The sequence below is a fragment of the Elgaria multicarinata genome, chromosome 8, assembly GCF_023053635.1.
Source record: "Elgaria multicarinata webbii isolate HBS135686 ecotype San Diego chromosome 8, rElgMul1.1.pri, whole genome shotgun sequence".
Taxonomy (NCBI): Eukaryota; Metazoa; Chordata; class Lepidosauria; order Squamata; family Anguidae; genus Elgaria; species Elgaria multicarinata.
In genome coordinates this window covers 68,527,816-68,541,225 of record NC_086178.1, presented here as the reverse complement: position 1 = coordinate 68,541,225, position 13,410 = coordinate 68,527,816, and the positions used below count along the sequence as shown (strand labels likewise).

Here is a 13,410-nt window from a genome sequence, read left to right as displayed (position 1 = left end):
AAAAAAAAAAAGCATGCAGTTCAAGTTTCTGGAACAGGTGTGTCGATTTTGGCTGGGTGTGGAATTCTCTCTCCCAAAGACTGGGTGAAAATCAGAATTATTAATAATAAATCCCTCCTGAAGTGCAAAGCGTCCTTTACGGGAGTGTGTGAGTGTGTGGGTGTGTTTTCTTTTAAAAATTTGGAGCGATTTGAGTTTGAATCGCGAGAAACAGAAATATTTGTCAACCATCTCGTCTCGGTGGTTTGGTTTTGATTGACAGATTCCCCCTTCCCCCTCCCGCTTTTTTTTTTTTTTTTTGTACCAGTGCAAGACCAGCAAGACCATGGCCGGCTGCCCGTCGTCCCTCTCAGCTGCCCGGTCTCTAAACGAGAATCGCCTTGCTGTGATCAAGCCGGTTTCTTCTTGTCCCTCACCCTGCCCGCCACTCACTTTCCTGGGGGTGTCACCAGCCTTTGACACTTCGCGTTGTCCGTGGAAAAGTCTGATAAGTGCCAGCTTGGAGTTTGGATTCTTTCTTTTTTTAAAAAAAAAGTGGATGCTTTAATCGTCTGACGTGACGTCGATCTCTTCGGGGCTGGCTTGTTTGGTGGCGATCCTCCACCGGTTAATATGATGAGTCCCTTTTTTCTTCTGCTGGGAGTCCGAACCTTCTTCTTCCAACTTCTGCCGCTTGAACTTTGTCCTTCGATTCTGAAACCAAACTTTTACCTAGGGAGGGAGAAAGATAGGCGGCCGTTAGCTCCCCGTAGGTACTCCACCCCACCCCACAAAATTAAAATGGAGAAGAATTTAAAAAAATCAGCGTGGTGTGCGCGGACTGAGGTGTCCACCCTGGACGGTTTCTGCACCTTTCCCGGTTGGATTGCGGAGAAAGGGGGAGGCTATTGGGAAGTAATTAGCCCGGAGAAGGAGAACACCACTTCGGAACAGATCCCCTGCGCAGTAGTTTGTTTGTTTTTTTCATGTCAGGCTGACACATTTTGATATACGTCTGTAGTATCATATTATGCAGGGTGGGATGGATCTACTTCAGACTTCAGGTTTTGCGGGATCTACTTTGTGGCAGTGTTGTTGTCGATAGAATCCCGATATCCACCAACGGTGCAGAAGACAGATAATTAATTAAAGACATGTTGAACCCGGGAGTTTGTCTCGAGTACCAAAACTGGACTGAGGTCATCGTCCATCGACACAAAAAAATCCACTCTTGCTTGTTCCAATGTTGTTGCGATTGTTAAACAGATAGGAATCAGCCTTTGGAGATCCACTGCTAAACCACTCGGAGATCTTCCAACTGATCCCGATATAACCTCTGGCCACCCCAATATAACGAGCAGGATCACATACACTAAATATACATTGCATATCAATAGAGTATTCTCATCCCAACAACATCCACTAAGGCCCCACCTTTACGAACAGGGAAGTATACTGGCAACTCTTGGCACACTTACTCGGGAGTTAAGTCACAGTGAACTCAGGAGCTTAACTTCTGAGTAACCACGCGCAGGGTCAGGGTAGGATTTCGTTTCTGGTAATCGTCTTTGGGATCAAACATTAAGAGTCCACCATTCTTCCTTTCTGGAAGTGCCATGCAACCACGCAATGCGATCCTAAGCGTCTTTACCCGACAGTTGCGCCTAGGCCTAAGGAAGCGCGCCTACCAGATTAAAATGCGCTGAGTCTCCTGCTCTCTTCCTCCCGCCCCCTTCCTCCCAGTGCTGGAAATTCCAGACGTTTTGGTGATTGACGACCCTATGCACGCTTACTGGGGAAGTAAATCCCATAGAAATTAATGGGACTTCCTGTTGCTCAGGAAGACAATGCCAGGCTCAAAGGCAATCTCATTGACTTCACGGGAGCTAACCTCCCGCCTCGCCTGGAACTCAGTTAAGCCGCAGTAATTGGGCTTTAAGACTAATCCTCCACTTTAAGCACAGTCCTTGGAAATCTGCCCCCATTGATTTCAACTTAGGACTGCAGCTTTTCACCCTGATTCTGAACTCATTTGCGGCATTAAATTCCACCAGAAATCAATAGGGCTCCTGTCCCAGGAAAATCGTTTAGGATCATGGTGCCGATGTGCTTAAAATGCCAGCGCCTTCGACTCCCCTGAGGATCGCATGGGGGGAATCGGGATTTTTAATTTAAAGTGGTAGCTGGGGGTGGAAGGGTATCTGTGCACCTTGTAGAGGCTGCAGCCCACCACCCATTTACTCCAGAGCAGCCTTAGTAGAGTCCATCCAAATTCTTGACACTAAGCAGTCTGTGTGGCTACGACCAGTGCATTTCTACTACTCCTTACAACCGCACAGAATTGTAGGCTGCGGCCCTATTTACATGCAAACAAGCCCGCTCGACTTACTGCCTCGCTTACTGCCAAGCAAATTCGCTTAGCATTGTAGCCTGACCTCCCGATCCTAAACCGGGTTACATGGAAATGAGCCCCGTTGGTTCCTTCCGTCAGGCTTAACTCCATGTGAAGAGTAATCGAGATATGCAACTGTACTGATATCTCTAGATCTATGTCTATTCACACCTGCGCTGTCCCAGTATTTCTGTAAATCTAAATTTATCTATTTATCCCGGTGGTTCACAAAAATCCACACATTTGCATTTAGAAGGACTGTGGTTGACAGAAAGCAGAGACTTCGTGTGTGCGTGTGTGTGTGTGTGCACACGCCTGTTTGAGATTTGCCACTCTGTGGCAGTCATGTCTATACATTGTTTATATATACATATATAATATCTAAGCATTACAGTCTGTGTCTCTCATAGAAGTTAACAGTCACTCATACCATTTTGCTACAGATGTGTGTTTATGCCTTTTAGAGGCTACACATTCTCCCAGTCATATAATTATGGCATGTAACTCCTGCACATAGGAATCTTGTGTGTGAGAGAGAGTTTCTCCTCTTTAGTACACATATTTACTCTTCGAGCAGGTATCTGATATTCATATCCACTGCACTTTACATAAGAAAATATTTTGAGCTGGAGACTTGATTATCAGTTTCAGTTTTGGGGGATTGTTTTTAAAGTATTATTCACATTGCAGTAACAACTTTTTTAAAACAATAGAAGTTATAGGTGGAGGGATAGATAGACAGTCAGTCACTTCCACCATTCAGAGGAAGAGGGAGAAACCTACATCAACCTAACGGGCTCGGCCAAGTTTCAGGTTAATTTAGAAAAAGCTTTTTAAAGGTGGAGGAGGGGACTATTCAGCCGTAATTAAAAATAATAAGAGGGGGAAACTGAAGAGCTCCGTTAATTAAGGAGGAGGTTCGAATTCCGCGTGCTTTAAATAGACACCTCTTTTGTACCGAGCGCCTCTTTATTATCAAAGGAACAAGAGGGACATATTCCCCGGTGATGCTTTGGTGACAGTGGCCCGACGTGAAAAAATGGGGAAGTCCTTCAAGTACCTTCGGAGGGTGGGGGGGGAGGGGAGGGAAGCCCCTGTGAATTTGCTTTGGGTCGCCTAAATCTGAATTAAACATAACCAGCTGACCCTGTCAGTCATTTAATTACAGATCGTATTGATCCCGAAATTATCTCCAAAGAGAGAGAAAGAGAGAGAGACATCCTTCTTGCGGCCAAAGGTAAACACATTAAAAAGAAAGAAAGCAATTTCTGCTGTGATTCGGCCTGAACATGCCTGATAAAGACCTGGACGGGAGGGGAGGGGAAAACCTAAATCCGAAAACGGGACCATTTTAATAAGCTACTTTAACCCGCTTCGCTGCCCCTTCAGAAGCCCTTCGCTGCCCGACGCCCCCTTCCCCACATCTCGGCTGCATTTTCATATTCTCCCCGAAGTCTCCCATTTAAATAGCCGAGCGGGGAACAAGGGGTGAGTTTAATTCGCCTTTCAGTTTGCTAATTGAAGGGGACGACGGTTCACTTCTCCACGCCGATCTCCAAAGGGGAGCTCGTTTGTCGGGGGCTGGGGGCCCTGACACCGCCACAAAAGACCCCGACCAGCTTCGGAATCAAGCGGGACAAAGACCACCTTAAATACTGCTTTGCCCGTGGAAATCAGCCGGTGACCAGTCCCTTGTTCCGCGAACCTCATCAAAGTGGCGATCCATTTACTGGGGTTTTGTTAGGGGAGACATTTTAAAACAAAAGGTCCAACCTCTTTAACGCTTTCTTTCTTTCGCCCCCCCTCCCACCCCGCTCCGCCCCAAAGAAAAGCAGGAAGGGAGGGTGGGGGGGAAGTGTTACAACTTAATCCGACCAAAGAACGTTACTGTTTACTGGGAACTTTGAACTAAGCTGTGTCTATTTCTCTTTTTTAAAAAAAGAAAAAAGAAAAAAGCCCTCTTTTCTTATTCTTCTCCTTCTTCTCTCTCTCTCTCTCTCTCTCTCCCCCCCCCCTTTAAATGCAGAGCCCGTCACAGAGCAAGACAGAACATTCTCTTCGAAATTTCCCCGGCCTCTTGGAAGGAGAGAAAGGCATTCGAAAAGGCGATCGCAGGTTTTTTAGGGATGCCAGTAACAAAGCCTCTGAAAAACAGGGAGAGGTGGAGAAGGGGTAGTCCTCTCAAAAAACAAGAGCAGCCTTCACATCTATAGCCAAACCAACCATCTGGTTTAAAATGCGTGCGCTCACACACACACACACACACACCACGCACACGGCAGCTGGGCAATCTAACAGGCAAGCCTTAAAGATGAATTTGATCTGATCTCTCCCCTTCTCTCTCCACCCCCCTTTCGCTCTCTCTCTCTCACTCACTCACACACACACACACACACACACACACACACACACACACCTAAGGTTAATACAAAGGATCATTCTCCCTGGCACACTCTTCAAGAAACCAATGCAGCCCTTGGTCTGGGCAATTGTCAAACAACACCATTCTTCCAATCGAATTGCCCTGCGCACCATCTTTTTGATGTGCCCTTTCCACCCCACATTATCATTCAATTTCACTGGCAGGATTTACTGGGAGAGCTCCATGCTAGCCACAGGCAGAACTTCAAAAACTCACACACAGAGAGAGATTTCTAGTCATCAGGGAAAACCTCTGCAAACCATCAGATCCACAACACAGTTAAGCCAGATTGAAAGCTGCTTGGGCTCAGGCCTTAGCCTAGGATAAACCTTAACCTAAGGTTTATCCTGGGATCGTCCTGGGGTATCCCTGTTCATGTAAATGACACACAGGGGATCCCGGGAGCAGGCAGGAACGACCCCGGAACAATCCAGGGATAAACCTTAAGTCTAGCTAAGGCCTCAGATGCAGATGCAATACAGGCTGTTTTGGAGATCGCATTAAAAGTGGTGGGACTTATGTCCCCCTAGTTATGGATCTGGCCCCCTGTCAATCTCACAGCCTCTTCTAAAGGCTTTTGATGGGAGACAAGTCCCATCGAAATCACCCAGGCCTTTCACTTCCAAAGCAAATATGTTCAGGATTGGGCTGTGAACTGACTTAAGTACAATTACTCCAGTGTAAATGGGCAGTGGATCAGGCTATATATGTAGAGACAGGAGAGAGGAAACACTTTTGATTTCAAAAGACAACAAGAAAGATAAAGATACTCAACTTTTTTGTTTAGATTACTATGTTCCTGTGTTTTGAAATTACCAGAGTCCTAATTTTGTAGAGTTTCAGGCAGGGAAACAACACCCTTTCTTTCCCAAACCATGTCTATTCCCTGAATAAGAAAATAAACATCCCCTCTGTATGCCACAGTTCCAAAACCAGCATATAAATAAATCCATGGAAATCGATTGCCTAAGTTTCAGCAGCCCAAATGCACACTTACTTTAAAAACTTCTAAAAATGTAGCTCAAAAAGGCTTCAAATCGAGTTCTCAGATTGTTCTTCCTCTTTGAAAACAGAACTGGGATAATCCCAAAAACACAATCCTAAAGCTAGTTCAGTCAAAGGATCTTGATTAATAGTGCAATCCTAGTAAGCCCCATTGAATTCAGTGGGACTTACTCCCAAGTAGAGGCATATAGGGTTCTGGCCTATAAAAAGGTAAAATCCTAATAATATGGGGGGGGGGGAAATATCCCATTACTTTGACTTAAATGGCTTGTATTATATATCTAGATCACAAAAGCATTGAATTTACTTACTATGAATAAACTACTTCCTGAACTTTCTTTAAATAATATATATAAAGACAGATCTATAGGATAAGCGCCAGAATCCTACATAAAAAGTGTAGGGGGTGGGTAAGAGAGCGTACCAGGTAACAAAAGGAAAGTGTTTAGTCTTTCCCAGTGGGAGACATTATCACACCTCATCCTTTTTACACGCTTTACGGGGTGGGGAGAATATGAACCCTGAGCCCGACGCTGCGTTTCCGAAGCTGATGGAAGATACTCTCCTTACCTGAGTTTCCGTGAGGCTGAGGCTATGCGCCAGTTGCTTTCTCTCTGCTCCTACCACGTAGTGATTTTTCTCAAAAGCGTGCTCCAGTCTCAGTAACTGGGATGGGGAAAAGGCGGTGCGGATCCGTTTAGGTTTCCTGGCTAGTGCATTGTGCAAGAGGAAGCTCTCCGGACTAGTTTCATTTCCTGGATAGCAAAACAACAACAAGACGACAAATTATATTCATTAGCCGACCAAGTTTACCTATCGGTCTTTTGCATCTCAAACTTGGGGGACGAGAGGAGGGGGGGGAAATGAAAAGTCTTCCCGTTATTTTCAAACCCCTCTTTAATTCGGCACATTACTTGGTCGTAATTTCCTACTTAGCTTGTGCTTTAATTCCCCAAAGAAAATGGGGGGGGGGTTTTGGAGAGAAGGAAAACAGCAGCAGCCGCTTACACAGAGAGCGGAGAACTGAACGAAACTAACAAGATTCACTCGCAGAACAACGCCCAAGAATGAAATCGAAGAGAAAACACCAATCGCTGGGTTTAATATCCTTTTAAACTCTGGCCCTTTGGGGGAAAGGGGAAACTCAGTTTAGGTCTACATTGAACGCAATCGGCTCCGGATTAAGGGGAGGGGGAGGAAGGGGAGACAAGCCATCTGAATAAAGAAAGCAACGAATTATTTCACCCATTTAGTGATCCTCATCAATATTCAGGCAGATAAGCCGGAGAATTAGAGAGAACCTTCTAGGAGACGCAGGTTTGGAGACGGGATCCTTCCAGATCCACATCCGAAGAATTTTCTGCCCCCTGATTTCCTGCCGACCGACATGGAGCTTTCTGCCCCCTTCTTCTTGGTCGCTGTTTTTTGTTTGTTTGTTTAAAAACGACCTCCCTGTCTATAGGAAAATAACCACATGAGGTAGAGTTACTGCCCCTTGCACCTCTCCCTCTTGCAAACATGGAAGAACTGCTTTTGCCAACATCGGTTTCACAAAATAAAAGACATTAAACCAGAATATGGACTGAATAATAATAATAATAATAATAAGAGGAAAAGTCTTTTTTTTCCCCACCCCCACCCTCTCTCTCTCTCTCTCTCATGCACACGGCACGCGTTGGCCATCTCTCAGTTACTATCCCTGGCGAGGCTCTGAAAACGCCTGTCCCCAGAATGGGTCTGCCTCCGTTTTGCGTTCCGATCGTTTCACCGAGAGAGGCTGTTATTTCAATCAGAAGGTAGCAACAACAGCAGGCAAATCTTCCCTTTTCACTGGTGCTCTTCAACAAGCTGTTCACGACAGGGTGGGGGCTGGAGGGGAATGACTGGGTGAACGAAACCCATAATTTTCCACCGAGGGGTTATAATAATACTCGCTGCCTCTTCTCCCTGTGTGGGAACGATTCCCATTCAAAACAAGCGTCTGCATGGATTCTCACCACCACCACAAAAAGAAAATACTTATTGCTTTATTCCTAAACTTTGTGATGAGAACTTAGTGAGAGAGGTGGAGTGGGGGGGGATATTTCCCGAAGGAATCAAAAATGCTTGGGATCGCACCTAAGGACATCACACACCCCGCCAGCCCACAAGGCAGAAGAAATGCCCTGCAGGAGGAGACGTCCCCCGCGGGGTGTCGAGCGAACTTTCCTAACATCCTTCAAGCCACGCTGAAACGTTTGGCCTGCCAAAGGCACGAGGCGTGTAAATCCTCCCTGACCAAGTTGCTTTTTTTCACACCTGCATTGAACCGTGGGTTAGGAGAGGGAGGGGGAAGAAAGAGAAGGCACTGTTATAAACCAAGGTCAGCTCGAGCTCCTTCTTTTTAGTGTTAATTTGCCTTGGCAAGTGATCGAAAAGTGATTTATTTATTTATTTATTCTTCTGAACCTTCGCTATTTAGGTTGCATGTTCGTCCTTGAGGGAACCTCCGGTTTTCTGGGAAATGGCCGCGAAAGTACCTAAACCGAAGAGCTCTTCCCACTCACCCCGCGCGCCAAGGCCCTTATTGCAGCGCGACCCTAATGGTTGCTTTTGTTTTGTTTACTTGTTGTTGTTGTTGTTGTCATTTTACTGACAACTCAAGACTCACTGACTTCAAAGGAAGTACTCCCAGCGAGTTCCCTCGGTGTGCCTAGGAGACTGTAGTTTTGGAAGGGCATTATTCCTGGGGGTTGAAATCGGATTTACTCGAAGGAAATGCGTTGAGGTTTGCGATACCAAAGCCTGACAATTAAATAAATAAATAATTTTCGAAAGATTAACCCAGCGCTTTGAACCGGTTTACTGGGCAGCTTTCGAAAAAAAAGAAGAAAAAAAGCTTAGATCCTTAACTCCACATTTCCCCGTTAAAGACTCCAAACTCGAATTGAGAATCTTGATGTTTGTTGTGGTTATTGTTTTGATTGTGTGTGTTTTTAAGAGAGTTTTACTTGCGGGTTTTTTTAAAAATATATTTATTTTTAACACGTTTGCAAGAAGAATTCCTTTCTGCCTCTTCCTTTCCCGGCTTTTGCGTTCTCTCCATTTCAACTCTGTCCTTGAATAGTCTTTCTAGCCGTATTTTCACTTCAAGCCAGCACTTTGCTTGCTAATTTACTGGAGGGCTTTGTCCTCTTGAACTCCGGGATTAGGGCCAGATATTTTGCTGGAAGTTCCACAACGGGGCAAAGGAGACCCAACCTGCAGAGTTACCTACTCTACAGTGATCTCCCCTCCGAGACTTCCAGGTGTGTGTGTGTGTGTGTGTGTGTGTGTATAGGGGGCTCCTTTAGACCAAACCGACCAAGAGTTACAACTTCCGTATCAGATCCTGACTGCCCCCCCCCGGGTCGTCGCCCCCCCCTCCATTCTGCAGTGACAGTTTCTCAGACTTCGAACTAGTTTGCAGAAGAAGAGAGTTGGAATTCGTTTCCTCCAGATACTGGAATAGCCTCCCCTCCCCATCGATTATTTCCACTCGAAACAAGGGGCTTTCGGGATCGCGGGGTGGGGTGGGGTGGGGGTCAGATTCTCTCCCACCCCTACACGCACATATCTCCACGCCCAGCCTCAACTCTGTTTGTTGACACACACACACACACACACACACACACACACACACGGCATTTGGCAAAACAGTCTTTCCTTTCCCATCTTGCTGGGGTTAGCGAGAAGCAATTTCTGTCTGCCGTTTTCCAGCCCGTCTCTTCCAACCCCCCCCCTCTCCCGCGCCCCCGACATTTGCAATAGAAGCCCCCGAGCGCGGTTGGGGTGGGGAGAAAACCGCCCCCGGTCCCTTACCTTGGAACCGATGGCCCAGATATCTGTACCGGTGTATTAGCCAGGGGTAGAAGGTGGACGGGTCCCTTTGCTGCGAGGCGAAGAGCGGGTGCGGCGAGTGCGACGAAGGCAGCGGGTGGGCGGCCAGGGCGTGGGGCGGCGGCACCGGGTGGACCGGCACGGCGGCCGGGTTGGGCGGGTGCGCGACGGCCTCGGCGAACACCAAGTCCGGGTTGGAGTACACCCCGCGGCCGCCCGAGTGGAAGCCGTTGAGGAAAGGGTTCATGGGGCTGGAGTTGGCATAGCTGAGCGCCGCCGGCCGGATGGGGTCCTCGGCGCGGGAGGCGGGCAAGGCAGGGCTGTCTTTGGCCACCAGCGACTCGATGGTGAAGCAGCGCTTGGGGGTGGGCTGGAACATCCTGGCGGCGAGGCGGCGAGCAGTCTGGCCTCCGCCTTGCCGCCGCCGCCGCCGCCGCCGCTCCTCCTCGGCGTCGAGGTCCCGGCGAGAAGATCGGGGCGCTCCTCGGCCCCCCTAGATCCAGAGCCTGGCAAGCGGGCAGCTGCCAGCCACGGCAGGCGAGCTGGCTGGCCGCATGGAGAGGCGAGCGCCCCGAGACGCGCTCCGCTCGGCTGCCTGCCTCCGCCCAAAGAACGGGGAGAAAAGTTGCGGGGCCAAGTTCTGCCTTTCCGATTTCGCCTGCCGCCCCGGCTCGCCTGCCTGCCTGCCTCCCCCCGCCGCCGCCGCCAGCGCCAGCCCTCTCTTTCCGTGGCGCAGCCCCTACGAGGTCCAGCAGCGGCAATCCATGGAGGAGCGCGATCGGGTCCCTTTGCCCAAAGTGGTGCAAACGATTTGTTAGTTCATGAGCCTAATTAGTGCCGAGGATCACATAAACAGCTTCCTCTGAAGCCTGGTAAATGGCTTGATGATTGGTCGCTATTACTCGCCTGGAGGTTGAAGGGGGAGACGCTTTAAAGTGCGTCAGAGGGGAGAGGCGAACTTCTTGGCCGACGCGATCCTGGAGGGATGGATCCAGGCCCGGACTGGAACGGACTCCCCCATCTGCCTGCCTGCCTGACAAGAACTGGAACGGGGCGGGGGGGGGGGGATCGCGAGAGGCGCTGAGAGAAAGACGCCGCAGCAACAGCAGTCGCAGTCAGAGGTCCCGAGAGCCCAGGCGAGTCCCTTCAGGATTCAGGTAGGAGCGTGGGAGGATTCACGGCGTTGATGAGACACGGGGGAGGAGCTGAGGGACATGGGGGAGGGGATTCATTCTTGGGGTTGTTGTTGTTGTTTTTTTAAAAAAAAATCACGCACGGAACCTCCCCCCCCCACCCCCCAACGCCGAACCGGGCGATCTGGCTTTGCCAACGAATTCTGGAAAAGGTTTCTCCTTGCCGATGGGATTAGGCGGGAAGGGGGTGGGGGAGAGGTTGGGTGCAGAGCGCCCGCTGTCCTCTCCAGAAGCCTCTCGGTCCCGCCCTCCTGGCTGTTTGGATGCCCCGAAGTGATCTACAACCGTTGGGCGGGTCACTTTCCCTTTCTAAGGATCGCCCACAGTCTCGGAGACAATCGACTCACGGCGCTTTGGGAAGCCTCGGGAGTTCCCTCTGCCTCCTCTCCCCAGCCGAAAAGTAAAATTAAAAAGAAGCAGCTTGGGGGGGGGGCGGGGGCCCTCAGCGTCTTCTTGAGCTCTTTTGGCCACCATAATGGGAGAGGCTCTTCGTGACACAGAATAGCTGTAGTTGTGTGCGAAACTGGGGCCAGCTGAGACTATGGCGAAGAGGCAGCCGAGTCATCCGAGAATCCGGCCTTGTCCGCATTTTCGTGATTGCCGGGGCGTCCGGGGACGATTTTTAGGGCCGAGTCCTCCACCTCCGATTGGCTGCCGCGGTCGAATAATTATGATCACATCCTAGCACTGCTGGCTGCTGCTTACTGTTTATTGGTAGTTAAGGATCTATTATCTATTCATCAACCTCCTATTTTTACCAATTACACTCTTCTAAAGTGAAGTACCAGCAGGTATTTTTCACGTTTACAATTAATGATTAAGAGGAGGAGGGGAAAAAATCTCTCGCGTATTTTAAATCTATTACACTGCGAGATTTACTTTTGAAAGGTGCAGAATTCCTCAGGGAAATGCCTATTTGTGTCGTACAAGGGAATGGGGGAAATTCTTCTTTCAAAACACTCCAACTTTTCCCTGCTGTGGTTTCCACTCTTCACGGGGGCCCCCCTTCATATAATTAAAGAATTCGAGTAACTTGGGGTTAAATCCAGTGTTAGTCCTACATAGAGTAGACCCATTGAAATACATAGGACAAGTTAGTCACGACTAATGAACTTAAGTCCCATTCATTTCAGTGGGTCTACTCTACATAGGGCTAATATTGGATTTAACACTTAATATTTTTAGTGCCACATTCATATACCAGTATGACTTGAAATATAACTGCCTTTTTCATGGGAGCTGCTAAGATTCTCCCCTACCTCGTAAAAACAACAACGTTGCGTTAGAAGCCATGAGAATGGGGTCTCTCTCGTTTTGTGAGGACATATTTTGTACAGTGTGTGTGTGTGTGTGCATCACGTATGCACAGAGTGCAAAAAACAAACCACTTTTGTACTTGTGACCATATTCCGTAAATGCTGTGAATATATTGGACATAAATATACTCATACCAATAGTTTCCATATGGCTAACACTATTATCAGCTGTATATTAATTATGTAAACCCCCCTTATTTCTCTCTCAAATCCATGAGGTTGAAAGTGGGTGGGTGGATTAGGAACGATTTCAGCTGTATACATCGAAGAGACGTGTGTGTGTGTAAGAGAGAGAGAGAGAGAGAATGGATGTTCCTTAATTTACCTTGATTTCCTACATTTAATGTTCTTGAGTTGCTGTTACTATTCACTCCTCAATATCCTGCAGTACAAATAGCCCTGTGATTCCCCCGCCACCCACACACTGGCTACTAAAGTATAAAGTGAATACTTAATTTTGTCTTTAATAGAATATTTAATTTAATTTAATGGGGTGTTGTAAAGAAAATGGGCAACTTGTTATTCATTTTCAGGGCAACCTTTCTCTGCCCTCACTCCGCCAGCAGGCTTATTTCAAGCGTCTCTACCTTTGCCTTTAAAGGATTAACCTGCGTTGTAAAACAGCCCATTTTACCTCCTTGCTTCACACGCCTCGGTGTTTTGGAAAGTATACAGAAAAGACCGGCAATGGAGGAAGGTGGGCTTTGGGGCTTAAGCAAATCGCTAATGTATAGACAATGTGAAATGCGATCCACAACGCAGTTAATGTCGGTGGAAGAAACTCCTTAAATCCAAGGACTTCGGCTTAAGTGGGCGGTGGATTGTGCAGTAAAAGATCGGAGATAACCACAACACTCCTAAACGAGGAAGTGAGACTCGATTCATTGATTCCAGGGGAGTTTTCCTCTCCATAAGTGCGGATAAGGATGTTAATCCGCGTTATCGGTGCTTATGGAAGGGAGTTTCCTTGAAATCAGCGGAAGCTGCAAATGGAAATACATAGAGAGGCCACAAATCGAAGCACGCTTCTCCTGAATATGTATTTTTATTTCAGTCGATTTTATTTATTTATTTTATTCGTTGCACAGGCAAATACGATTTTAAAGGGATCTGCTTGCCAGTTCAGAACCTAGTCCTATTTTTGTTCCAAGGCGGTGGTGAAGGCGCGGGGGGGGGGTGTCTAGCCCCAGGCAGGGGAGAAGAAAGGGAATGTACCCCTCCCAACGCGGTTGTTTTTTTAAAAAA

At 47.9% G+C, this 13,410-nt stretch overlaps 1 protein-coding gene across 2 annotated transcripts; it reads right to left on the bottom strand.

Moving 5' to 3' along the window:
* Window positions 1-542: 542 nt before the first annotated feature.
* On the bottom strand, window positions 543-10,035 carry EMX2 (empty spiracles homeobox 2). Of its 2 annotated transcripts, XM_063131580.1 has the most exons (3): window positions 9,639-10,035; window positions 6,369-6,553; window positions 543-711 (listed from the first exon to the last, which is right to left on the bottom strand). In XM_063131580.1, exons 1-3 carry the CDS (start codon window positions 10,033-10,035, stop codon window positions 544-546), a joined length of 750 nt encoding a protein of 249 aa, XP_062987650.1. In that variant the 3' UTR covers window position 543. The 2 variants fall into 2 exon arrangements, with proteins under 2 accessions (XP_062987650.1, XP_062987651.1); XM_063131581.1 differs by lacking the exon at window positions 6,369-6,553.
* Between the last annotated feature and the right edge of the window lie 3,375 nt (window positions 10,036-13,410).

Excerpts from the sequence above, each read along its gene's own strand:
- EMX2 (XM_063131580.1), bottom strand. The coding sequence starts at position 10,035 with ATGTTCCAGCCCACCCCCAAGCGCTGCTTCACCATCGAGTCGCTGGTG. Across the intron at positions 6,554-9,638 it reads TCTGGGCCATCGGTTCCAAG|GAAATGAAACTAGTCCGGAG; the intron begins GTAAGGGACCGG and ends TTTGCTATCCAG. Across the intron at positions 712-6,368 it reads TCAGCCTCACGGAAACTCAG|GTAAAAGTTTGGTTTCAGAA; the intron begins GTAAGGAGAGTA and ends CTCCCTCCCTAG.